Consider the following 27,542-nt stretch of genomic DNA (forward strand, 5'->3'; position numbering starts at 1 on the left):
TCCCCTCCCTCCACGCAGCGGTGGAGAAACTGATGGTGTTCAGAGAGAGCTGAGGGAGTGCGGCTGGTGCGTGTGTGTGCATGTCAGACTGGAGTAGGCAGGCTGCTGGGTTCAGGCTGTCATTTGAGGGTTATTTCACCGGCTGTGTTCTCTCCTTTGTGCAAATATCTGTGCACCGACCGACTGGTTTCTAAGCTCTCCACCTTCATAGCCTGGAAATCACATCTGTAACTGTCAAGGTGAGTGCTTTTTTTTTTTTTTTTTTTTTAAAGATAGTTGTTTTTTTTATATTTTACAGCTACAAAAGCAAGACGTGTCATTCCTTCAGGGAATGAACAGTAGGATCGTGTCAATTGAGTACGTCAAGTGCTTTTAAAGTTCAGTTTTCAAGCTTTTGGAAGCTTCATGTCACTGAAACCTTTCATTACACAGAGTGCTGTAAAATCTCCTCAGTGCTCACAAGTGATACAAGCCAACAGTAAAAACTTTAAACCCTGAGTTAAAAGCTTGTATTCTTGCTCAGGTTTTATCAGTACATGCGATTCAGACAATAAACACCAGTAGATCCTTTCAGTCTCCATGGTAACTCTGAGCCCCCTTGCCTTATTGCTCTAAACAAGTGAAGACAAGTTATGGAGGGTTTGTCTTCTGTCTACCATATAATCCTACTATACTGTGGGTATCTGGCACAGCAGGGGGAAGCTATCAGTATAACCTAGTCAGAGGCCAAAACTATGAATAATGTGCCTTTCTGAGTGGCTGCATCTTTCATGCTGAGTGGATGTAGGTGTGTGTGATAGTGAGCACAGATTTAATCAGGGTTTGAGCTCAGCATCTATAATACACACATAATAACAGTGATTTTCATACTGAATATGAGGCCTGTGCCAAAGCTTTCCAGTCATATGTCAATGGTAATCCTAAAAAGAGCTGGTTGAGTCAAAGCTGTTTTTGTTTGGTAAAATATTACTATGGCCTACGTAAAGAGGAGCTGTAATTTGACGACTTGCACAGTGCCGTCTCAGCTCTTTTGGGAGTTGAACATAGGACTGAGGTTTGTTTGGTGGTCAGTTTGTCACTCTTGCAGCTCTTGCAGCGTTTTTTTCGTTCCTATCACACCCAAATCAGTGATTGCAGTCAAACAGAGAGGGACTGTGAGGGAGAGGAATCAATGCAATTTGTGGAATGCAGCAGCAGGAAAGAGAAACATCTGTGTCTGTGTAAGCCGTGTAGTTAAAACAGCAGTGGGGCATTGCACTGCAGGAGGTCACCTCCACGGTAATTTCCGTTTTTCCCGTGGCGTTAAGATGAATCTTTATATAAATGTGCACAACCTGTAATCTGTTACATTCAGTGTATTAACCAATCATGTATTTTTGTGCTGAGTCTACACATTAGAGCTGTAAATATAAAAGTTTAAGTCACTTGCATCCAGTGTCACCTCAGTGATATGTTGATACATATGTGCAGTAATCTGTGCTGTGTTGCTCCTAGGCCTGTACTGAAAAGAAGAAATACTTTTTTGAATAGCTAATAACCAGCAGGTGAATAATACAGGAAGTGGATAAATAGGACCAGCAGAGCAGCTGTGCATGTGGCAGGTGTGGCCTCTTTTTGCATGAGCAGTAGACCTCTATAAATTATTAATGTATCTTTATATATAAACAGCTATATGTGGTTTTAGGTGTACAATACAGAAATTAGTTCTGGATCCTGTTTGCATTTTCTTACATTTAAAGTTTAATTTGAGAACATTTTGTAAAAAGAGCCAAGAGCTTTTTTTTTTCACATGTAGTAGAAAGGTGAAAAAAACAAACGATAATATTAGAGTTTCACTCGTATTAAGTGAATAAAATCATTAGTACCTTTTTTATATTACGTAGTTTTGTTTGTCGATTGTTTTCCAGTACTCTCTGTGTTTTCATTTAATGGCAGAGTGCTGCTCTTGTTGTCAGCCTCATCCAGGAACCAGAGAACCTGAAGGAGGCTACAGGGCTGATTTTCTGACTCCCTCAGAGACTGCCAGAAGCCAGCATGAAATTTTAACGACGACGGTACTAGCAGATACTTTTAGCTTAAAAACAATAGCGCACTCCATGAGCAAAGACATGTTCATTCTCTTGGTTTTTGGGACTAAATTATTCAAAATCTTAACCATCTTAAAGGATGGAAGCTCTGATGTGTTTAAATAATGTAGACTTTTAGTCTTGAAATAATATTATCATTGATGTTTTTTTTTCTATCTGGACAAATGTTTGTAAGTCAGACATAATTGTAATTGCCATATTTACATAAAAAATTAGCTCCGCAACAAAATTATAGTCCAATCTTATGAAACTTTGTTAATGTTAATCAATTACAGATACATACTTGAGTGAAAGCACTATTATTCTATCTTTGACTAGCATTTATCTATGCCTGTCTAAACCTCCAAATGTATTTCTACATATTCATTTACAGATCAGTTATATTATAGCGCCCAAAGTCATGGTTTTGGGGCTGTGTCCTGATGTTACCTAATTAGCTGTGATTATCAGATTTTGAACAGTGGCCCCTCTGTACAAATTGTGTAGAAGGCAGTTTTGTTTCAGTCTGCACCAGATCAACGATACGTTATCTCTGCTTGTTTTCACAGCAGGGATAAGTGCTGTTCATTTGCAGCTCTGTCAGTTTCAATCAAACTGATAAAAAACCAGAGCAGTGTGTAACATATTCAGAAATGACAAAGTTGTGCCCCTTAAAATCTATGTTAGTTGTGATACTCCCAACTTTGGCATTCCTGGACGTGCATTTAGGATTATGTTCTACAGACTGTGTGTGTTTTTACGTATCGTATGATGTATGGTTAGTGCTGCCTTCTAGTATTTTTAGCCATGGCTCTAGGGATGGCAGTGTCCAGACTGAAATATCCCAGCAACTATTGAGTGGAATGCCATGAAATTTATTTGCAGGCATTCATGGTCCCTAGAGGATGAATCCTAATGACTTTAGCAATCCCTGACATTTCCTTTAGGAATATCTAACTATGGGAGTGGATTGCTGTGAAATTTGCTACAGATATTCATGGTCGCAAGAGGAGAATTTTAAATGACTGTAAGCTATTACTGGAAAAGTATTCCCATCACCTTCAGCTGTACCTTACTTTACTCACCGTAAAGTGCTAATTGTTAGCATGCAAACAGGCTAAACCAAGATGGTGAACATGGTAAATATAACCATCTAAACATCAGCATGTTAGTATTGTCACTAGCGTCAGCAGCATGCTGATTAAAGCAGTATTTAGCCCAAAGCACCGCTGTTCCAAAGTACAGCCTCACAGAGCTGCTAGCATGGCCTTAGTGTTTAGCCTTGTTAGTGGCTTACAGCGTTCATCATTTCATCGTTGCTGCATGAATGAAAATGAAAATACATTTTCAAATATTCTTCACACTTTTCACTCACAGTGTCAGTCCAGTGCAAATTTTTGTTTGATGATTTAGTCAAGAAAGTAAAAAATTGAGTTTCTGATCATAAAGTGAAAAGCTCCCTATGGAGTTATACATATCTCTCACTCCTCTCTAAATTAGGACAACAAACCTCAACCTCGAAGATCTGTGGGTGATGTTTACACCACAGCTTAACAAAACACTGCATAAATACAGCATGACTGGCTGTCAAACCACAAAAAACACAAGCTTGTCAGAGATGGAAATTCAGTGCAGCTTTGTCTTGGCCCCCCAGCCCAGTTACTATAAGGAAACTACAGTTTGAGTTAGCCTATCTGTTAGTCTATCTGCTATGATTTACTATAACACAGAGGGATTCATGCTGCCCAGTCAGTTAGGAATGCTTTACTGATGTTGCTGCCAGAGTTCAGGCATGAAGTAAATCTCATGAGATCTGGTAACTCCTCTCACTCAGCCAGTTCATCTCTGTCTGTTCATAAATGGAAGGTAATGGAAAACAATGCCATGTCTAAATATATCTGCACTCAAAGGACTTAGAGATTGCTTGTGGCAGTGCAGATGTTCTTTCTGCTTTTTGTGACTTCGGTTTTCTTTTTTGTTTTATTAAGGCCTTTTTTTTTTTTCTTTATCTTTTTTTTTTGCTCTGTGCATTGTTATGAGACAAAATCAGCATGCCAACAATGACATGGACCCTCTAAATGTCATTATCCGCTACTATGGGTCAGCACTTCTGAAATTATTCGAGAGTAGAGGTGAAGATGCTGCTGGTGCATCCTAATCAGAGCAGTGGTGGAGTCTCAAGCACTGTAATCTTTAATTTGGGGAAGCAACAGCTGGATCCTACTGTCGCACATGTTGCTACATGTGACATATCGTGAAGAGCACTTTGTACCATGAAGTTTAGAGCATTCATGTTTTGTTTTTTTTCCTCCTCACTCTTTTGTCAGCGAGTGGCTGCGTCCTAATGAGCTGGTGTTGAGTTATGAGGCTGTCAAGCTCCCCCACACTGTGACTGTAACAAAGGAGAGGACCTCTGCCGCACTCAGAGCAGACAAGAGAGAGAGATAGAGAGAGGGAGGATGGAGGTGTGGGAGGGAAGGGAGTGCGTTGAGGATGTGGTTGATTAACAGGATGTGTTGTGGCGTTGGGCAGAGTGTATGATACAGAGCCTGTCATATGTCAGAGAATAGAAGACATGAATGAAAAGTCAGCCTAAGCAGCAGGAAGTTTGTGAGAAGGGACTTTATCTGTCTCTCTCTTATTATTCCGATCATAACTGCAAACAATTTCCCTTGGAGTGAATATGATGAGCCCGGCAAGCTTTGAGCTCCATTTCATACAGTTGAAAATGTAAGATTACAGATAGCACTGCGCGCTATAAGCCCAGTAGCGTGAGCCTGTTTTTTGGAGTGGCTCCCTTCTGGCCTTGGCAACCTTTCACCATGCCGCCTTAAGCAGATCAGGAGCAGGCGTTACCATCTGTGCTTCTCTTTCAGAGAAGGTGTGGCCAGCCACACGCACAAACACACACACATGCACACAATCGTGGGCTGGCAAACATTACCCTGCTTGGTCAAGAGATGTACTAATGAATAATAGATCTCATATTGGGATGAGGCCAGTTTTGTCTCTGTGTCAGTCCTCTGGGCTCATCATTTGCTGGGTGCTGTCATGCTGACCTGTGATATTGCCCGTGGAATATATTTTAGGAGCGACTCTTTTGTGGTGTCCTGATTCTCGGGATGGATTTAAGAAGAGAGGCTTTTTTCTTTGTCCTACTCTCAGTTACACTGTTCAGGTCGTTTTGGGAAAGAAAACAGGGCAGAAGTAATGGCTGGAGAAGGCAATTCATTACTCCACCAGATAGAAGTGACAGTTTTTCACAGGGGAAAACAGAGAGACTTTCAGGACTTTACAGTTTCCTGTGCACTTGCCCATACTCTACTCACCATCATAGCTCTTCAGACTTTGATAAGAGGCTGATTCAAACTGAGACGGCAGTGTTGCTTCTGCTCATCGACTGATTGCAGCCTCTTGAAGAACCTTATCTGAAAAAACTCATTTCACATCAGCTTTGAATGACGCAAGACATATTGCATTCAGATTTGAGTTGCTTTTCTTCCTCTCTTACTTTAAACCCAATCAGAGCCCATGCTACCGTACAGTATGATCATCATTTCATGAATTTTACATACTGAAAAGATTGAGGAACCACTGATGAGAGAATGAAGGGAGTGCTCAATCATCTGTGTTTGCCGCTGAGGAAATTAGATGACTGTTTTACATTAGTCAGTGAAATAAAGTGTGCAAAATAACTCCTTTTCACAAAAGAGCTTTTGACTGAGTTTCTGAAAAATAAGAACAGAGAAAGTGTGACTGACAGTTTGAAACATCCATAGAAATATCCTTATTGGCGTTCTCGCTGAGAATGAGAGGAGATGATTGACATCACTCTTATGTTTGTGTGCTTGATACAAAACTGCAGCGAGCAGCCAGTTATCTTAGCTTAGCATTAAGATCGGAAACAGCTAGCCTGGCTCTGTTCAATGGTAACAAAATCCCAACAACTTACCAGCTCCTGCAAAGCTCACTTAATAACACTTTATGTCTCATTTATTTCAACACTTAATTTAAATAAATTAAGTGTATACTTAATACTTACTTAATTTAAATAAATAGAGAGTTAATCAGTTAGCTGGAAAGTTGCTGCCAGGCACTTTCTGTTACCTTTGGACAGAGTGAGGCTACCTGTTTCTTTATGCCAAGTTAAGCTAACTAGCTGTTGACTATTTAACTGACAGATATGAGAATCATCTCTAGCTTCTCATCTAACGCATATTTCACACAATGTCGAAATACACTCATATTGCACTAAATCTTTTCATGAAGTTGAATTTATCCCCTCATAGAAATAACATCAGCTTGTTACTGCTGTCAAAGTAAAGAAATATGGAGCAATAAAAAGCAGGTATATTGCAGTATTAAATCACACTACTCTCTGTGGTCCAGGTGATTTCACTGGGGCCAAAGTATTAGGAGAATATTGTTTTCTGCTGATTTCTCCTGTTCCCCTTGGCCCTTTTATATCAGGATGTCCTCTTTCTCTCTCTTTCTCTGTCTTTCTTTTTCTTTTTTTTTTCTTTTTCTCTCCAAGAGTTGTTCTGCATTTCAGTAATGAGATAACAAAGACTAAGTAGCATCATCCCAGCGGGGTAATGCACAGTTGTAATACGATTACTGTTATTAAAGTGGTAACTTGTAGATGCAACAAATGAGAGACCAGTGTGTAGCAGCTAACAGAAAATTTCTTGTTCTTAATGACTGTATTGTTTCCGAAGCAGACAAAAAGAAAGAATAATTTGTGTGGTCATTCCACACCAGTATCTGGTGATTTTGTCCTGCAGAGGAAAATTAAAGGCAATCAAAATGAAACAGGGCTGGGTTCTGATTCAGGTTTATTCAGATGATGGATGGACAGCATTAGAGGGAAAGTAAATCACTCTCTACTGTCCTCACCAGTTTAACCAGAGTTTGGTTTGTTGCTGAAGACCTCTGTAATAAGAGGAATGAGCTGTCAGTGAGTGGCCCATGGACTGCAGAGATAAGGTGGTTACCACAACACCATGTTAGGTGTGTTGCAAATGGAGAGGCCATTTGTTTTGTCAGGTTTAGGTGATTGTTTCAGAGCTAAAAAGGACCAGAGGGAGGCTTAGAGCAATTTTTTGCCTTTTGGAGCCATTTTAAATCAGCATTGATTTTCTTCTATTAAGACAATTCTGTTTTGCCAACCTGTCAAGCGAATCAATTTAGATTCAGTTCAAGCTGAAAAGCCATTCATTTTAACGGATAAAATAAAAGTCTTTTTTTTTTATTTATAGTGTTCTCTGCAGCTTGGTTTGCTTCATACATAAACAATGACTATTTCATAAACACAGGGCTCATAAACACAAGGAGCAACTGCTTTTTTATGGCCTGGAATTGGAAAATAATTCAACTCTCTCAGCTGGGGTTTCCATATGAAATGTTATTTAAGAGATTGTGTGAACCTTTGTGTATTTCAGTTTTTCAATTTTATTCATATAGAGCCATTCAAGTGAATGGGAAAGTGTTCTCAGACTTTTAAACCCCACTGTTTATTACCTCAAGGCACTTCACAGGGTAAGACTACACTATTACAGGGAGAAACCCAACAGCTCCCACCATGGCGACAGTGGGGAGGAGAAACTGCCTTTTAACAGGAAGAAACCTCCGACAGAACCAGACTCAGAGTCTGCGTCCGAAATGGCTGAGAGAGAAGAAAGTGAGAAGAGAGAGAGAACAGGAACAACTTAAGCACTGTCAGAATGGTTGTTATAATGAAAATAATGAGTGTAGTAAAGAATGTCAGCAGCAATGATAACAGCACCAATTTATAATAATAATGATATTAACATGATATAATAATGATGATGCTGAGTGTTAAGAAGCAGTGACAGATCCAGATCCTGCAGCTCCAGAGTCAGAGATACCTGCAGAATGAGGACAGGGAAAGAGAAGACAGAGAGGAAAAGCACAAACTACAGGAGGGAGAAGATTCAAAGTTAATGAAAGGCAGTTGTGTAGTGCAAATGCAAGGAGAGAGAGAGAGAGAGCGAGAGAGAAGAAAGGTTATCTAAATATCATCTTATCAGCTTGATAAAAGTCAATATTCTATCTATATTTCAAGATGGCTCATTTTTCACCCACCTCTAGAGCAGCTTTAGGCACACTTTGTCTCACCAGTTATTACTGAACTCCGCCAGTACTGTGCCTCTCCCAAAGTGAGTGCATTTCATATTTCTGAGCAGTGGGAGTGTGTTTTACGGTCCGTTCCCACCCAGCGTCTTTGAATTACTGGGGCGCAGCAGCTGCCAATTGAAGCTTAAGTGCTATCATTTTTGCAAACATGGCTCTATTTCCTGAGAAAGCTGCACTGTAGGGGTTCGACCATGAGACGAGTCACATCCTAATGATGCCTTAAAGCCTGTTAGGCCTGTCAGTCCCTTTGGCAGACTGTGGAGACAAGGGATGGTCAGAGGAACATCTGCAACATGAACTGCAGAATGTAATAGAGGGCTTTCAGCTTCTGTCAATCTAGTTAGTGCAGCTTAAGAGGACATTAAGCCATCTATAACTTCAGCCAAGATCTATAACTGACCAAGGATTTGCTGACAGTTTTCTGGTACATCTTAAACGAACAACAGTAGAGTTTATATTGCATAACAGAGCGTATATGAGCTCCAAGAGGCAGAAATCTCAGCAGCTGGTAAAGGAGAGCCATTTTCTTCAAACAGCTGCAGATGTAACTAGAAAATACATTTTTTTTACTAATTACAGTACATATCGCAATTAAAAAAGGCAAAACACCCCCAAAACAATTAGCACTAAACATGAGGTATAGCTGACGCTGATGGGAATGCCACCAGTTTTGCAAGTAGTTGGTCATAAATTAAAGCACTTGATAAATTGTAATTTTGTCCTCATGGTGGCGCTAAAAGAGGAGTCAGGGGATGAACAAAGTCAGTATAATATATCATCGGGGAACATGAATGTCTGTAGAAAATTTCATGCTAACCAATAGCTATTGAGATATTTCAGTTCGTACCAAATTTGTGGACCGACCAACAGGCTGATATTGCCATCTCTACAGCCATGCAACTAGTGAGACTAAAAAACATTTTGCTCAAATTTTGGACTTCGTCTTTTTTTTTCTGCAGTCCATGAGTAGGATGGTGGTTCTCTGGTTGCTCTTCAAAAAGATGAAGCTGCTGCTGAGTGAGAAAATCAGGGCAGCCGGTCCAAGTGTCATGCTGGTTTCTCATTATAGAACAGTTGTGGGAGCCACCCACCCACACTTTACTGGATATTCAAGGGATGTCAGTCACCTCTTCACAAGGACCATTTAGCCTTTTGTCTGCAGTTTGGCGAGAACATCTGCATGTTTATATGTACTGTATATCAATTCCTTTAACAAAGAGATAACAGGGTAAAGCATGGCCCTAAAAATTACCAGTAATGATTAACATATTATTCTACAAATAGAATGAACTTCAGCGAGACTTGCGCATATGCTTAATAATGCTTAGATATTTCTCTGTATTTTCCTTAACTTTATCTCACTTGGAAAATAGTTCAGTATCACAGATCATCTCTCTATATTGTATTTGTATATATCAGCCCAATGAAATCATTAGTGAGAAGATGAATCTTTACCGAGATCTGTCCCAGCATTTGATCTTCACTCATGTGTAGTGAGATGTATCGACAGTGAATATGGTCTTTATAATTTGAAACTTATACATTTGCTGTCCACTGAAACTTTGTATACCAGTGAATTTGATGTAGACCATTTCCATTAGTGAAAATGAGGCTGTCTTGATGACACTGGAACTTTCCCTATGGCCTGTGTGTATGTTTTGTCCTCATGAGCTGCCAGTGTCCATGTGATCCCCTCTGTTTCTTTGGCCGCAGCACGCTGGACAAGCACACTCAGCACTCACTGCCTGTCAGCATCCCCCTGTTTACCAGGCTGTGGTCTAAGGCATGACTGTTCCGCTCTTTTGCATGAGCCACAACCGCATACTGCACTGTGTGTTAGACTTTCACTGTCTGTGTTTTCACGTGTCAACAGTTTCTTTATAATCTCATGTCGCTTCACTGGTGTTTCTCAGTCTGTAGATGGCAGCGACAACTGTCAGGTGAAGTAAAAATCCATACTGATAGTAACCTTAATCCCTGACACAGCTCCTGTGTAATTTAATAGTTACATTGCAATCACTTACTGCATTTCTTCATTGCCACTGACGAGTATGTGCTCCTCTGTAAGAAAGGGTAATTACTGGAGCTCTCACGTCTAATACTGCTGTCACCGTGATGAAAGCCTGAGAAGTGGTGTTGTTGTATCAGATGAAAGGGTGCCCCGAAGGGTGACAGTATGACAGACCTGCATATAGCTGGTGTGATCTGTGGAAAGCGGATGAATAAATCATAGGCAACGGAGAGGCAGAGCTGAGGTAGATAGATACATAGATAGATTACATTTGATGTGTCATAAATCATGGTTGTCTAGAGCTTAGTTTGTTTCTGTTATATACATGTAGCAATAATTGAGATGCAAAATACACGAGACGTGCTGTTCTGCTGGTGGGAACTTCTTTCTGGGTGTCCTTTTGATCTGCTTGTTGTGGCTGCATTTTTGGGTGTCGAGCCCTGTCAGTCTAAACCGCAGCCTGTGGTCCACAGACTGAGAGGTGGTGTAGGCTTTGGCCGAAGGACGGAGGTTTCAGATGACCATTCTTTTGTCTGTCCAACACAAGAGGCTGTGGCCATTATGCAGCACAAAGCTTGCGGATGCAGAGCAGGTAATATGATTAACCTTGCTGCGGCTTCAAAGTGTTAGTCAACACGTGGTATGTCTGATTCAGAGGAAGTTGGGAGGAGACACCGTTTGCAGGATCGTCCACTAGTTTTCATTGGTAGAAAGAAAATGTTTTGACAAAAAATTAAATCTCAACATGAGGTCCACTTTCTAGGTTTTTCCAGAGCTTTCATTGACATCGCTTCATTATTGGATGCAGTGTACTCAGCATATTGTGAAAAAAGAATATTGATTTTTAATACAAAATGCTAAATGGCCACTAACTTAATCAGAGGGTCCAAATAAATGATTCAATTTTTAATTTCAAGAAAATTTTAAAAAATGCCATTGAAGTTTTTGAATTCCAGCTATGTAAAGATTTACAGTTAAAGTTTTGCAAGTGCGAAAATGATAAGGGGATTAATCAGTTAGTAAATTGGCAGAAAATTTATATTGAAATTTTATTTATCATTTAAGTCATTTATCCATTCACTGGATACAGCTCCACTTTTCTCTGTTTTATATCTTTGTAAATAAGATACATTTGGGTTTGGATAAAATAAGTAATTTACAGATGGCACTTTTCACTATAGTTCCACAGGTTATAGACTAAATGATTAATAGATTGTTTGAAAAAATAGATTAATCAATTATGAAAATAAACATTAGTTGCAGCCTACTTTGAATATCAGTTGCATTATTTTATGTGGGACGTTTCATGAATTTCCCATATTAAATATTGAAAAAAATAGACACTACTGTGATTCAAAGAAAAACTTAGACCAAATATAACCATCAACTGTCTTGTCTCTGAGACAGACTCACAGATGGTCACATAGTAATAAAGTCAAACCTAATGGTCCTAAAACTCAGTATTGCTGTGCTTCCTCAGTAAAGCTAAACTAATGGCCTGCTGCTTGTTCCCATGTGGACCGACGTGATTTACACAAACACTTCTGGTTGTTAGTCAGCGTTCCATACTATGACAAATTGCCACTCACAATGCATTAGCAAAATGTGGTTTTATGTGCTGACGTGGTAGGCCAGGCACATACTGTTGATTAGACTGTGTGAAGTGTGGCAGTTGACTGAGGGTTGCCATTCTCTTAAGAGGCCCAATTATTTTCACACTCCGTTGAAGTGATGATATTAGGTCTCACTGCTCATCTCACATCACACGGCATCTTTACATGTGACACTTGCCTTTTATTCGCCCATCACTGAGCTGTCTGTGGAGTCAGAGCAGCCACCACTCAGCATCATCTTCTCAAATACTGAACCACAGGTTGAAATCCCACCAAAGAAAGAGATTATAGTTAATCAACAGAATAACAGTTCCAGTATCTATTCAATTGAGTTTACATCAGTGGTGGAAAGTAACTAAGTACATTTACTCAAGCACTGTTATTTAGTACAATTATTATGAGCGTGTGCTTTATTATTTCCATCAGAGGTAGAACATTATAGCTTTAAATGAATCTGTTGACTATTTTTTCAATTCATCAGCTAATTGTTTTTGTTTGAAAAATGTAGATAACACTTTCCCCGAGCAGTAGGTGACATCTGCAAGTACCTTTTGCATTTTGACTTGATGAAAGACTTAAACTATTAATCCGTGTTGGTAATTAATTTTCTGTGCATCAACTAACAAATTAATTGTTAGGCACTAAAAACTATTTAGCAGCTTTAAAGTCGTGTCGTATGTAGTCCTCTACTTTTCCCTAAGTGAACTTCTGAAGGACTTTTGCTTGTATTAGTACTTTGCTATATGTTATTGCTACTTATACTTAAGTGAAAGGGTCTTTCAACACTGCTGAGCGTATGTACTTCCAGTAGGTGCTTTAGTCATATCCTTAAATACAGACAATCCATCACCCTATAAGGGTAAGATATGAATGATTTAAATCTGAGGTCCCTTCACTTGCGGACCAATTTATGTCCTCCAGTCTTGTCTGTCAGTTTCGTTTGCCGATGTTGAGAACTTGTCTATGCAGCTTTTCTCATAACATCCCATATGTCTGCTACACGAAGATGGAAAAACTAATCACTCTGAATAACCTAATGCATTTTTCAGTAAGCAGAGCTCAAAGGCTTTTAGAGGAGTTGCCTATTAAAGCCATCTATCTCTCCTTCCTCTCTCCTCATGGCCCTGTCCTCACTCCATCTTTGCTCAGACGAGGAATGCTCCTGCTCCTCCAGCCGTAGCCTCCACCGGCCGGTTTACAGCGAGATGGGCTCAGAGGAGCGCAGTTCAACCATGTCACAGAAGATCTCCTCCCTGTCTCGCAGCAACAGCAGCTCCTCATCCAAACATGACAGCCGACAGGTAACTCACACCAGCTGAAGACACTGTTGCATGTCACGAACAAACATCTGGCCGTTCTCTGGTCAAATAAGGCTCTGTGGTCATGTTACGCTTGCAGATCATTTCCCTGATATTACGCATACAGAAGGGGGAAAGTTTGTTTTTGTCTCATTAAGTAGTTTCCGAATTGCAAATATCTGCCAGTCCCCTGTGTCATGGGAGGACAATAACCTGACACCAAAAGTCTAAACCACATAAACTTTTTGCTAATAGATCCTGTGGTTTCCTCAGAGGCTTCTTGCAAGGCTTTATTTGGCTCTTTATAAATGCAAGCCTGAGGAGACAAGCACATCTGAGCCTCTCTTTGCATTAAATCAGTCAGCAAAGACTGAAAGCTGACAACTTAAAAGAAACTTTTTTCTGTTTCCATCGCTGCCTCAGAATCTTGACAAACTCAGAGAGAGGTCTGACTAACTAAAAAGCAATTTTGCAACAATTCCCTCAAAGGTATATCCCTCACACCCAAATTAGTGAAGATATTAGCACAAAGAACAAACTGTTGTTGCATCTGCCTCGAGCATTTACCTGTAGGCAACAGACTCATTACTTTTTCATTATTCGCAACAGCTTTTCCATGTGGAAATGAGAGTAATAAAGTTTCACACCAGCTGTGCCTACAGGATACACAGAGAGTGATGCTTCACCACTTTAGAGTAACAGCAAATACAGGGTCTGAAAGAATGTTTTCAGAAGCAAAAAAAACTTTTGAACAAACATATTAATACATGAAGATGCTCTTGAAATTGCAATTTCCAACCTCCTAAGCCTCAGCCATGCTTAGACCTTAGTTGTGTAACACCAATAAAAAGTGAATTAATATTTCCTCAAAGAAAATCCAAGTCAAATTTTTGGTTTTGAATCCCAGTGACAGTGTCATGTGGTTCGGTCCAAGAAACTTCAGTGTGTTTGACACTTGAAAGAGCATAAACGTGTGGTACTAAGAGGCTTTTAATTTTAAGATATAAAAATCCAATAGTCTGCTGAGCATTTTCCCCTGTAACATCAGTAGATGGTGATTTTATTTTTCAGTTCAAGAAAATATTTCTCAGTGCATTACAAATAGTTCAATAGTTTGGGAAATACACTTATTCACCAGATTGCCTAGAGTCAGATGAGAAGATCGATACCACTCTCATGTCTGTACTGCAAATATGAAACTGGAGCCAGGAGGCAATTAGCTAAGCTGAGTTTAGCTTAGCATAAAGACTGGAAACATGGGGAAACAGCAAAGCTACATATACACATTGCCTACCAGCACCTCGAAAGCTCAGGTGCTGTTGGTGAATTTTGTTACCTTTGGACAGAACCTAGCTTTTTCCCCCTCTTTCCAGTCCCCGCACTTTCTTAATTTCTTGATTTACAATTTTTCTTTATAGCTATCTCTGCAATCCCTGTAAGCACACAACTTGTTGTCAGTTATGTCACTGCTTTCTCTGTGAAAGTGTCCCTTGACCTTGAAGAAAAGAGCCTAGGCAGTGTGTGACAATGACTCACTGTGTGAGTGTGTCAGAGAGAGCGCCGACGAGCGCTCAGGGAGACTGAAAGAGCAACCCACAAGCCGCGCCCTCTCCATCCCCCCACCCCCTTCAGATACGAGGGTTTATTTTAGACAGCCTCACCTCCAGCAGTCAGCCTCTCTGACTGATACAGTTTGTTTAGCCAGAACTGTATACTGGAACAGTCAGGGACACACTGAGCTAACAAACACAGTCACTACAAACCACTGCCAAGAACCCAGAGTCCCTCTGGACAGATGTGACGTGATTATTTGTGCTTGGCTTTTTGTTTCTCTAGGACAGCTTTATGAAGTGTAAGGTACAATCCTGAGGTACTGCATTACCAGGGGCTGCACCTTAATGAGTATTTTCATTATCAGTTAAATCTATAATTTTTTTTAGTCAGTGATTAAGTGCTTAGCCTATAAAGTGTGAAAATGTATTCCCTTTATACTCTCCAATCCTCTATTTGCTTTTTCATTACAAACAGCACATAGCCCCATATTCAGCATATTCATATATTCAGTTGATAGTGATATAAACCAAAGTAAAGCAGCAAAACCATGAGTTTGGGTCGAGGGAATTGGAGAATGTTTTGCATTTTTTTGCTTCATAAATGACTCTAGCAATTAATGACTGCAATTCCTTAAAGTTGGGAGACTCGTCGTAACTGACTGATTTGAAGCTTTGTTGTTCCTCTCTCTGTCTCCTCTGTCTATTTCTACACTGTCAAACTGTCAGTAAAGACAAAAATGACAAAAACTGTTCAAAATTGAAGCAGCAGAGTAGTCTGACTTTTAGTCCTTAATATGGGTCATGCTCCAAAAGCACTGCCTCCTTAATTTCCCTCAGTGCAACTCAATAGTGTCTTTCACTCCAGTATAGCACTCCATCTGAAAAAGCCCCTTGAGCATACATGTTAGAGTCCTCTCTGGCCGAGAGTGTGTACTTTAGAGATTTCCTTCGGATGAGCTGGTTGACTGCCTGCACACATGAATGGCATAAAATGATATAAAATTATGGCTTTTCTCTGCGTTCCAAATTTTATTGATTCCTCATGTTTGTAATGGGGTGCTTGTGATGCTCAGAAAAATGTCTTCACACATTTACAGCTGCTACTTTTCTAATGATTGTGTGTGGGAAATGTCTTTTTCGCCTGCGCGCACAGTGTGATACTGCAATACCAAGTGTGGCAACTATGGCAAAACTGCTTCACAGCCCAGCGGTGCTCTTTGGGGCTTGTCCTTGCCCTGTTAAATTCCCATGTGTTTTCAAATTCCACACCCCCACTTTGTGTGTACTGTGTCTAAGCCCAAGGCAAGAACATCCATCACACTCATCAGGGGTTGTTTTTCAAACTTTTGGACACTCCCTTTACAGCCAAAAGAGACATTATACAATTGTTTTCACAAGCTCCATAGCAGAGTCTATGACGAGTAAACTGACCTTTTTGTGTAAAGTCAGTGGAGTGCCGCTTTGAACGAGGCATCACCAATTTTCTGTTGATTGAATAACTGATCAATCAACTGATCGTTTAGAGAGTAATATTAACTAAAAGTGCTATGAACCACAGGTAAATCCACAAAGATATTACAAAACCCTGTTTATAGTGTTTATGCTGCTTCCTGGAATTCTCACAGCTGAAGTACACGACAGAGCTACGTGGATTAGTGTATGATGAAATATCATCTTAATCCTTGTATTTGCAGGGGATTTGGACTTGAGCGTTCTAATCTCAGTCAGGAAATGATTATTGTGAAGAGTGAGATTAGACAGGTAAGCTAATTTTGTAAATGGGACCATGAGGTGAAAGTAGTCTGTAAAGCATCACACTTGACACCAAACCTCATAAGGCTGCATTTTTCCCCTCAGCAATGAAACTCTCATCTGCCACAGCCTCCCACTGACTGGCTGACACTGCATGGAAAAGAGGCAGAAAATCTGCATAAAATTACGATACACTTTTGACTCTGACCTTGACTCTGTTGTTTGGTTGATTCATTCAATTTATTTTACCAAACCTTAATCTGCATGTGTGCACGCAAGTTAAGTGTCCGCTAATGTCTGTCTGTCATCTCATCGCACCATCATCTATGCCCACAGGACAGCTGGGAAATAGTGGAGGGCCTCCGCGGAGGTTTCGGCAATGTGCTGGAGCCCCAGAAACAGGACGGCTACATGCTGAAGAGGAGAAAGTGGCCCATGAAGGGATGGCATAAGGTATAATCCAACAACCCCATGCTTCATTACACTTACTCATCTCTCAGAGTGATAAACGTTCATGTCGTATTTTTAGACATACTTGACAACTGAACGTCATTTCCATTTCCCGGTTTTTACCCTGAGCTTTGCAGGTTCGTTTCACACAAAAAAATCTGATGACATGACTCTTTTTTCTTGTTTGTTTGTTTTAAACTAATTGAATCATCCTATGCAGTGGATGAGGAGAGGAGTCACATGTGACCTGCGTCAGTGCCTCTCCACGCTTAGTCTAAAAGCTTTCACTGGGATGATACTGTCTAGATATCTTGGTGTTCCTCTCAGAGGCATTAGCTGATGGTCTGTTGGTTGATAGAGCTGTATTCACTTAGTATTGACTTACTTAAACTTAGAGTCAGAGCTTTTCAGGTCTTTGTGCTTTCAACAGTCTGTACTGTAGAGATGTTTAGTAAGAGCATCAAGAATTCAGAAAAGAGAATGGATGAGAGAGATTACAGCAGAGTGAGAGGAAGAGTAATAAAGGGAGGCAGATGCAAGACAAGAGCCTGCGATGACAAACATCTCACTGCAGAGACATTAACAAGAGGCTGACTATGTCATGATCAGAGTCAAAACAGTGACTTCAGACTTGCTGTCAGGGATATTGCATATCATCCCAGCTGCCTCATCATTCGCTCACTGTTCTTCTTTCCTTCTTTCTCCCCACAGAGATACTTTTTCCTGGACAAGGGCATCCTGAAGTATGGCAAGTGTAGTGCTGATGTGAGTACAAAAGCCTGCTGGCTGAATACTCTGTGGCCTGTCAGTTACAGAAGATTACAAAGGACACTTTGTGTCTTTTGTAATGCTCTTGTTGTACTGCTGTCTGTCTTTCCCAGAATATCTATCAGTGCCTGTAAATACAAAAGGCCCTCATTCCCTCACCATCTCCTCATCACTGATAGGGATCGCACCTTGCATTTCACCTGCCAGTCTCACATAATAATATATCCATTATAGTCAATCAGAAACTCTGCCTGGCCAAGGCTCAGCAAATAAAGGACTATTATTGCTGCTTTGAATACAAACAAACTGAATGTATTTAAAAACTGAACAGCACTCTGTTGCATTTGTATGAGGTCCAGTCCAACGTGTAAATACGTTGGACTGGTTCTCATACAAATGCATCATGTGTTGACTTTGCCTTGCAGATTGAGAAAGGGAAACTGCATGGCTGCATTGACGTGGGTCTCTCTGTCATGGCCATTAAGAAGAAAGCGAAGTGCATCGATCTTGATGCCGAGGAAAACATCTATCACCTGAAGGTAAACTGCAAGGCTAATGAATATAAGGCATTGCCCCCCACTGTCTTACAGGAAGTGAGTTAAAACATGGATTATTCAAATAATTCCCTTTTGATTCCCGGAACAGATACCTACATTAAAATGACTTTAAAATTACCTCATGTGTTGTATATGTGTGTGTGTGGGGGGGGCTCATTCCGTGCCTGCACACACCTCGTCCACCTTGCTTGTCCTTGTGTTGATTTCTGATTGTGGAATGTGCTCTGCAGATTAAGTCACAGGAGCTGTTTGATGAATGGGTGTCCAAGCTGCGCCACCATCGGCTCTATCGGCAAAATGAGATTGCCATGTACCCTAATGAGAAGTCCTTCTACTATCCCCACTACCCTTCCCCCAACTCCCCCAGCATGGCTGAGAGTGCCTCTATCAGAAAGGTATACTTGTCCACTACACAGCATACAGTGTGGTCTTGCAATTATTGAATAGATGTAGTACTTAGTATTTACACCAAGCTCTCCTACTGCACTGAAGCTTTAGTGTTGTCCCTCATTCATAAGTCGCTTTTAATAAAAGTGTCTGCCAAACAAGTAAATGTAGAAGTAAATGTCTGAAAACTATGTGCTCTGTTTAAAGTAAACACTGAACTCATGATTATTGTTGTTTCATCAGCAGTATTTACTGAAGTCGAAACCTCTCTACTGAGGGATTTTATGAAGGAGGCAGTGCTGTTATTGGTCTGACCTTTGGGTCTGTTTGTTATTGCAGTGCATGCCTATACGACGGCAGTCCACAATGCACTCTGTAGGAGCCCTCCCTTTAAGCTGCAACAGCCAGGCCAAGGTAACAGCCTGGCTCCAGTCATCTGACGACATGGACAAGTGCTCCAAAGGTGAGACAACAGAGCAAGACTTGCACTAGTAGCTGATGCACTGCTCACTTTCTTTGCTGATTTTACATAATTTTATATGACTTCAAACCATGTCTCTTGAGTTCTGAGCAAGAGGTTAAAATACTTAGACCTGATTTGGCTGGGGTTCAGGGACCAGCTAGCTGCAGCCACTGGTTAAACTTTGGCTGGATCTTTTATTTAAGTTAAAAGATGCATTCTTGTGCTGCTGGATAAGGGATACACACAGAAATTTCAAGTTTCACACTAACCTCATTTACATGGTTAGTGTTAGAAAATGAAACCTGAGAAAAATCATTAATAAACTAAAAACCTGTAGAGAGGCTGCAGCTGAGAGGATGGAGAATTGTTCAGTGTTTGTGAAGGTTTGTGCTCTATTATGAGCCAGTGACAGATCTAACCTTTGAGTCTACCTTAATTCATTTTATACATTTGTCAGATGCTGTTACTTCCAATAAATCTCTCTGTTTGCTGTCGTGCCAAACTACTAAAGGTTAGACAAGATTGGCATGGTGTTGTTTGTAAAGAAGGAAGCTGTTGCTTACTGATACACTGTCTCAGTTTTCACTCATTAGTATCCTGATGATGGACTGACAACACTTTCCCCTAGCTGTCAAACGAAAAGTTTTGATTTTGTAAACCAGAAAGTAAGCAAAATTTACACAATAGCTTATAGTCACACATTTGTACACAGTCAATCGATCGTCGCGTCCATGAGACAAACAGACACCATGATACAACTGTCCTGGGTCTCTACGATCATCAAACGTTTCTTCAAGTCTAGGGTGATACAACTTGATACCTCATTCTCACTGACTCACCTTCTCATCTTTCTGACCTAGGCAGATTTCGTGTCGTCCGTGGTTAGTTAGTGTAGCTTCGCTCTCTTGCCCCTATTGCATAAGGGTGCTGAAGCAATGACCAATGTCTTGGCAGAAGATGTGAACTTTTAAGGATTGTCATCTCAAACCTATGGATGCTCATTGTAAACCCACTTCTATCTTCTAGAGTCACTGAATTCAATGTTGTGGGCCATTTTTACAGCCTGTACTGGGAAGGGTTGGTGGGTGTGTCTCTGTAATTGTTCGATGCCGCTTCGCTTTCTTTTTCCCTCCTTCCACTTCTTAACCATCTTTTCTCCACGTGGATATTTTTCCTACTCTCAACAGACTTGTTGGTCTGTGAAGCTTACCTGCTGGAGCTCAACCACCTGCTTCAGAGTATGGAAGTCCTCCATCGTACCTATTCAGCTCCATCTATCCAAGCCCTGCAGGTCAGCGCTCTGTTTCTGATTCCTTTCACCTTCACATGCAGAGCATGTTTGGTCTTCATTATTGCAATTCGAGATCAAGTCTGTGGAAATGCGCTGTAAATGAATCACACCTAAAATACCAGTTGACTGTGAATTTTAAGCATAGCAATATGTCTCTTTTCTTAGCATTTCTCTCCACCAATAATTTTTGTTGCCCTTAAGTCAATTGCTACTGAATATAAATTAGAGCTTCATCAAAAACAACATCTTGCACAGCTATTTGTGGAATAATTTCCTACGAAACGCTTTCTATGAAGATGCTCTGTCTCAAACATGAATATCTTCTTTATTGTTCACTAGGCGTCTACATTTGACAGCCCCAAGAAGGACAAGAGACTTCCAAGGAAATGGCGAACTAAAAACTACAACAAAGATGTCAAAACAACTCTGCAGGTAAACAACGTTGAAGTGTGATCACGTTTAATCTTTTTTTAGTGCCAGTCCCTCGAAGTTCTATTCCTCCTGCGTTACCGTAGGTACCCAGCTGCATCTCCTCTGGCGCTGTCCGCCTCCATGCCTCTAACCCCAACCTCTCCACCGCTGCACTCGGCAACGACAAGGCCGACCCTGAATCACTGGATTCTCCTTTTGATGTGGCCAAGCTGCAGGAGGAATTCTGCCGTACTGCCACCAACTGTGAGTAAATTATTTGAATTAACAGTTTGATTTTCAAATTCAGGATTTTAAAGATATTTTTACAAACAGAGAAACTCTTCAAGTGCAAAATTTTTCAGATGCCTCGGTTAAGATCCATAAATCTGTTTGCCTGCTGTTTTATTTGCAGGTAAGATAGCCTGGCATGGTGTTGTTGTTTAGAATAGATAGAAGTGACAATGGTGCAGCCATGGCAGCTGTTAATTACTGATAAACTGTCTCAGTTTTCATTCATTAGGATTTTGAAGATGTTCCCTGTCAGCATTTTCCCTAGCTGTTACTAAGTGTGAGACGCTGTTTCTTTCTAAACCACAAAGCTTGGTAAATCTCTGTAAACACAGGATTGCTAATTTAGTTTTCTGCCACTCTTCACTGAAATGTATAATCAGATACCTGATGCTTGACATGGATTAATGACATTTGATTTGTGTTTTACATAATGGCATCACGGTTTTAAAGTTGCTCCAGGGAATAGCTGTCAATGCTGCTGGCATTTAAATTGACAAAATTTATGTACCTTCAAAATTATGAAGCTTTGGATGTGTGATGAGCTTAATCCAATACAGTGATGCATTAATATTGCCAGCATTTTCATTAATGTGGCTTCCCAAGCACCGATTATGAAGTGCGTGGTAAAATGAATGTCATAAAACAAAGCTTGCCAAGAGATAGGAGATAATCAGAATTTCACTCTTGTTCCATTTTATTAGTAGCATGGTGTGATAGCCTGTCAGTGGATACAAATTGATTTCCAGTTGAAACTCGCCTCTTCTTCTCTCGTTGCTACAGTTCATGTCACCATGAAGTCAGCTCTGAGTTCACTAACAGCAGAGAGAGAGAGACTAAAACAATGTCTGGACCACGAAACATGTCCCCCTACCTCACCACAGGTCGTCGGCTTGAAGAACGCACTGGCAACGGTACGTGGAACAAAACGTACTCATGCACAGATGCAGGAATCTTAACCAGTCAGTAGCCATACATCACACTGCTCTCACGCCACTTGTCAGGCGTGACACATTCACAAGCCTTTTAGAGGAATTACTAGCTGCTGGTGTGACGTCTGCCCACCTGAACAAGATCATGCTCAACGGTTATGTTTCCAGCGGCTGCTGCCTCCCACCCAGAGTTTCTTTCTATTTTCTGTCTTTTTCTACACACATTGATACGCTGACTTCTTTTGCCACATTAGAACTTGTGTGCTCTCTACGCCAACACATTACTTTGTCTTTAAAATACCCTGCTGGGTGTTAGCTTTTCTTCCTGATTACTCAGCTTCTACCTACTCCACCTCACATAGGGTCAGTATCGGGTGAGTAATGCAGTTTGGGCTCCCATTGCTTCCTGTATGATGTCTGCTTTGATAACACATACACATGTCTCTGTATTAAAGGTAAATGAGTTAAAACAAGAAATTCAATTCAGCTTTCAGTATTGGTTGGGTGTGTGTTTTAAACGATGTTTACGCTGGTTATTTTTTCAGGCTTTAGCCCAGAACTCTGAGCTGAGAGAACGCCTGTGCAAGATTCATGCTGAGTCCCACATCGTAGAGTCCACACTAATAAATCTCACTGCCCCTGTGCAGGTGGGTGAAGGAATGTAGTGACTCTACTCCCTGTCCCCCACCATCATGATGATTATTATTATCTTTTTTATTTTTTTTCATCCCACACAGTCTAGAATTTGCCACAGAATGAAAGAGCTGTCCTTTCCCTCTCTTCCAGATTCAACAAATGTTGCACTCCTCTCACCCCCTCACTCGACTCACTTTGTGTTATGATGACAATGACTATTATGAAAAGTCAACAGAATTTCCTTTACCACGCACTTGCCAGGAAACACACTGCTTCCTGAAATAAGTTAATTCCTATTCTTTCCAGTGAGAAAGTGCTTCTTCTCAGACCTGTGGTTGTGTTTTTACATATACGCATGCACTCATACACAAACACACACACACACACACACACACACACACACACACACACACGGCTCAGAGGAAGATTTCTAACTGTGTGTCACATGATTGTCTCCTAAAGGAAGCTCTTTGCTCACTTAATCAGATTTGCTGACCAGAGAGTGAGCTGATCTGCTTAATTGTGTCCCTGGAAATTTGTTAAATACACAGTGTAAAACTAATGCACTTAGATTATCTCCTGCAATAACAAAGGATAGACAGGCATGTTCACTTCCATGTGTGGTTCTGTGTAAAATACTTAATTTTTGTAATTGGTTGCATGTTTTTTTTGTTGTTGTAAGAAGAATTTTGTGAATGCTGTAAGTCCATTTTAAATGTGCATCTTGTTGTATGTGAGCAACCTCAGCTTTGCCAGAGAGAGTTTGTGATATTGCACACTTGTTGCAAACTTGCACAACTGACTGGCTCTTAACAATTAATACAGTAATATATTGCGATACAGTCTCTAGAAATACATTTGATTGATACAATACTTTATATACCTTTGCAAAATCGATCTGTATCTGTAGCTGAATACTTCCTTTACACAAAATTACATTCTGAAGTGTTCAGATTTTTAGAGGTTCATCATTTGGCCAGTTTATGGTATTCAAATGATGGTACACATGAACATGTTGCTGTGAATAAAAAGAAAGAGAAAGAGAAAGCCTGTTATAATGCAGTGAATGCATATAGTTCACTGTATGACTGATTGCTGCTTTTTGAGAAATCCTCTGGGTTATACTGCAGTAACTTACTATATAAGGTGATACACTGTATTTTATTATAGATGACTGTCTTTCAATATATCACTTAATACATTTTTGTGCTGTGAAACTTTCATTATCTATAGTATTGTATTCTGAATTACCCCCTGATTGTCACCCTCCCTGGCTACAATGATGTCGCCCTTTTCTTGCTCTTAATTATAGCTGTGGACATTATGTCTCCTAGAAACAGGACTCTGCGGATGAATCGCATCCCCTCGTGCACCAAGCATCCAATGACAGCAGAGCTTCAATTGCAGAGTCTCTGTCCGAGTTCTTTGATGCACAGGAAGTTCTGCTTTCTGCTAGTTCCTCTGAAAATGAGGTAAGAGTAAATGTTAAACTGTGCCCATCAACATTCGCACTCAGCGGCATAAACTTATATATATAAACACTGACGTTTTAGGGCTGTATAATGGAATCATCACGGCTGTTAATGTGTGGAGTAATTATTCTTGTTCACAACCAAAATGTTAATACCAGCTCTGCTGCAACTATTGTTTGATGAGAAGAGCTGCATGATACAACAGAGAGGAAAGTAAATCCAGACAGTTTAGTCTAAAAGTAAATTATTCTGAATTTATTTATTGCCTCTGCGACGTTTCATCAGTTCTGTCTCTGTGCTTCTGCAAGATGCATTAAACATTTCCACCTATTATGATAATTCGGTATCTTTCTATTGCAAAGAGAAAAACATGCCTTTCATCTCAACATTATGGAAGAGGCGTCTTAGAGTCTTAGGTCTTAAGTTTTTATGATGAGTGTCATGAAACAAGTCTCCTCTCTGTTGCTCCATTCTCCTCTTCCTCCTGTTCAGTGTTCATGCAACACGCCTGATCAGATAGCAGCTGGAGCGGAAGCAATGTGAAAATGGAAGTTAATTACTTTCATCTAAAAATACAGCAAGTCGAGGTGCAAATTTGTCACCAGGTCCTAAGGGACCATTCATCTCCAGCGCCTCAGATCTGCTGCTGACGTGACAGGGTGTTGAAAGAGAACTGCCCTGTCCCTTGCTGCAGGTGGTATTAAAAATGTATCTATTATCTATTAGTTAAAGTTTGGATTTTTTTTTTTCTTTAGGTGTCAGAAGATGACTCATACATCAGTGACATTAGTGACAACATTTCTATGGACAACTTCAGCAATGGGACAGAAAATGAGAGACCAAACTCAGGTAAACTGTGGAACAAAGAGCTACAATACTGGCCCCAGTGCAATTTCATGGATTCAGTTACAAATGTCATTTGGTCTTTGCTTTTTCACTACGCAGAGAGCTGTCAGTGTCTTACCTGACCTCATACACCATCTGTTCACAGGGTCTGTAGAGGAGGGTGCTGCCCTTTGTCAGCGTAGATCCTGTCTGCCGTCGCCCAGCCCCAACAACAGCACCATCAGCCTGTGGAACATCCTCAGGAACAACATCGGCAAAGACCTGTCCAAAGTGGCGATGCCTGTGCAGCTTAATGAGCCTCTCAACACCCTGCAGAGACTGTGTGAAGAGCTGGAGTACAGCGAGCTGCTAGACAGAGCTGCCAACACACAGGATCCTTTTGAACGTATGGTGAGATGGCAAATTCACTTTTTGCTGTTTGAGTGTGTGAGCAGTTCTTCTGGCGTTCAATGGGCCTCCTGACTCAGTCCAAAGTTTGAAAAAATTATTGGAGCACCTATAAAGCTCACAAGTTAACATGTTAAAAAAAATGATTTGTTTAATCCCTACACAAACACATTTTTTTAAAACTTTAGACAGAATCAGGTCAGCTGTTTCCCCGTGCTTCCAGTCTGTACACCAGGATAAACACCTGCTGGTTCTAGCTTCATGTTTAGCACAATGACACAAGGGGTATCAGCTAATTAAACTATTATTTAATAGCAATACCAGAAGAGAGAAACTTCTATGAATTGAAAGAAGGGTGTGAGGAAGATTATCAAGGAGGAAGGTAGGAATTACCTATCACTTGCAGCAGCCTACTGTCAGAGGTATTGTCCAGTACAACGGCATTTGCCAGCCCTGTTTATTATGTTATGACTACCTGTGCAAATGTGCAGTTTATTAGTTTACATTAGTTTATTTTTGTGTGGGACGTGTCGAGATACAGCCTGTGGAGTTGCCTTGTAACAAAGGACAAATATGCATATATACAGTGTATTAATGTGCTATGGGAAGCGGTTGAAGTCAGAGTCAGCAACAGTCTCTGTCCTCCCATTATGATGTGGGAGTAGTTCAGTGATCTCCAGGCTAAGTGCAACTATTGGAGGAGTATTCAGACAGATACCTGTATGTGTGTTATTCTGTGTTCTGACAGTCTCAAGGATTATTTTTAATCAATTTTATGTCCCAGTTGTGCTTTTTGTTCTACCTCAATATAGGCGACTTATTATTCAGTCACAAAAATTCTGAATAAAGCAGTACTAACTATTGTTTTGTCTTTATGTAGGTGTACATAGCTACGTTTGTTGTATCAGGCTATGCATCCAGCTACCACAGAACTGGGGGAAAGCCTTTCAACCCCGTCCTGGGAGAGACATATGAATGTGACCGGCCAGACAAAGGCTTTCGATTTGTTGCAGAGCAAGTATGCATGAATCCCAATTTCTGTGCCGCCAACAGTTCAACAACTGCAGTATTGTAATAATAATTCACTGGGAGCATTCATTGAATCAGTGGACTAACACTACTCTTTGTTCCCCTTTACAACATCAGGTTAGCCATCACCCACCGATCTCAGCTTGCCACGTGGAGTCTAAAAACTTTGTGTTCTGGCAAGGTAGTGGAGTATATATAAATTAGCTGGATGCATTCTCAGCAACTGTAAGGTTTCAATAGCAGCTGGTTGTCCGGGATGAATGTTAATGTGTACAATGCTTTTCTCTGATTGATTTATGCAGACGTGAGGTGTAAGAACAAGTTCTGGGGGAAGTCAATGGAGATTGTTCCTGTGGGCACAACTCATGTAACTCTGCCAGAGTGAGTCTCGACCTTCTCATTTATTCCAGGAGTGGACAGACGGACACACATACACAGACTGCACAAACCAATGAGCATGTCAATTAAAAGCAATGTCTACAGGCATAAAGGAACAGGTAAAAGGAGTATTGTTCTAAATGATCTTTTTCTAGATTTGGAGACCACTATGAGTGGAACAAGGTGACGTCCTGCATCCACAACATTCTCAGTGGACAGCGCTGGATTGAGCACTATGGGGAGATCTGCATCAGAAACTCCAGTAGTGATATTTGCCAGTGCAAGATCACTTTTGTTAAGGTGAGACAAATTAGCAAAAAAAAAAAAAAAAAACATTTTTAGTGAAAAAATTCTATTTAGTAGGTGTATGCAGGGCTGCACCCACCCTAATGACCCTCGCCATCTCTAACGACTCCTTTAAATTACTGCAACATTCACTATCTGAAGACACAGATTGTCCATTTTTATTTCAATACCAACAACCATTGTGGCTCTGGAAACATGTGGCAGCACAAAGTATTAAGCCCCTAGGATTGATGTCCGACCTACACGTCATTTAGATGTCTATACAATACTGTAAGATGCAGTGATTTATAAGCCACAATATTATGAGTCCTTCATGCCATAGCTCTCTCTTTCTGTAATTTGTGTTGGTGTTTGTGTTGGTAGACATCCCTCTGTGAGCCCCAGGAGGTTTGATCAAAATAACCTCCAAGCAGTGAAAAAGGCATTTTTCTGTATACTGTATATAATTCAGTGTCATCCATTGCCACAGTAGGTGCTGTAGTTCCATCATTA

At 40.5% G+C, this 27,542-nt stretch overlaps 1 protein-coding gene across 4 annotated transcripts in view; it reads left to right on the plus strand.

The window, feature by feature from the left end:
* Nucleotides 1-43: 43 nt before the first annotated feature.
* Nucleotides 44-27,542, plus strand: part of osbpl3b (oxysterol binding protein-like 3b) — a 29,893-nt gene continuing 2,394 nt past the window's right edge. The window contains exons 1-19 of one of the 4 annotated variants that reach the window (XM_023403171.2): nucleotides 44-239; nucleotides 12,996-13,147; nucleotides 16,786-16,902; nucleotides 17,611-17,664; nucleotides 18,093-18,206; nucleotides 18,455-18,619; nucleotides 18,951-19,074; nucleotides 20,262-20,365; nucleotides 20,705-20,797; nucleotides 20,881-21,040; nucleotides 21,848-21,978; nucleotides 22,542-22,643; nucleotides 23,967-24,104; nucleotides 24,860-24,953; nucleotides 25,096-25,340; nucleotides 26,218-26,355; nucleotides 26,484-26,547; nucleotides 26,669-26,747; nucleotides 26,900-27,044. In XM_023403171.2, the coding sequence (XP_023258939.1) occupies nucleotides 13,052-13,147; nucleotides 16,786-16,902; nucleotides 17,611-17,664; nucleotides 18,093-18,206; nucleotides 18,455-18,619; nucleotides 18,951-19,074; nucleotides 20,262-20,365; nucleotides 20,705-20,797; nucleotides 20,881-21,040; nucleotides 21,848-21,978; nucleotides 22,542-22,643; nucleotides 23,967-24,104; nucleotides 24,860-24,953; nucleotides 25,096-25,340; nucleotides 26,218-26,355; nucleotides 26,484-26,547; nucleotides 26,669-26,747; nucleotides 26,900-27,044 (2,163 nt within the window). In that variant the 5' untranslated portion in view covers nucleotides 44-239; nucleotides 12,996-13,051. The remainder of the gene's footprint in view (nucleotides 240-12,995; nucleotides 13,148-16,785; nucleotides 16,903-17,610; nucleotides 17,665-18,092; nucleotides 18,207-18,454; nucleotides 18,620-18,950; nucleotides 19,075-20,261; nucleotides 20,366-20,704; nucleotides 20,798-20,880; nucleotides 21,041-21,847; nucleotides 21,979-22,541; nucleotides 22,644-23,966; nucleotides 24,105-24,859; nucleotides 24,954-25,095; nucleotides 25,341-26,217; nucleotides 26,356-26,483; nucleotides 26,548-26,668; nucleotides 26,748-26,899; nucleotides 27,045-27,542) is intronic. The other 3 variants (XM_023403172.2, XM_023403173.2, XM_023403174.2) reach the window with 3 other exon arrangements.

Source organism: Seriola lalandi, unplaced genomic scaffold (genome assembly GCF_002814215.2).
Source record: "Seriola lalandi dorsalis isolate HSWRI2012SDOR001 ecotype SW California unplaced genomic scaffold, Sedor1 jcf7180002054062, whole genome shotgun sequence".
Taxonomy (NCBI): Eukaryota; Metazoa; Chordata; class Actinopteri; order Carangiformes; family Carangidae; genus Seriola; species Seriola lalandi.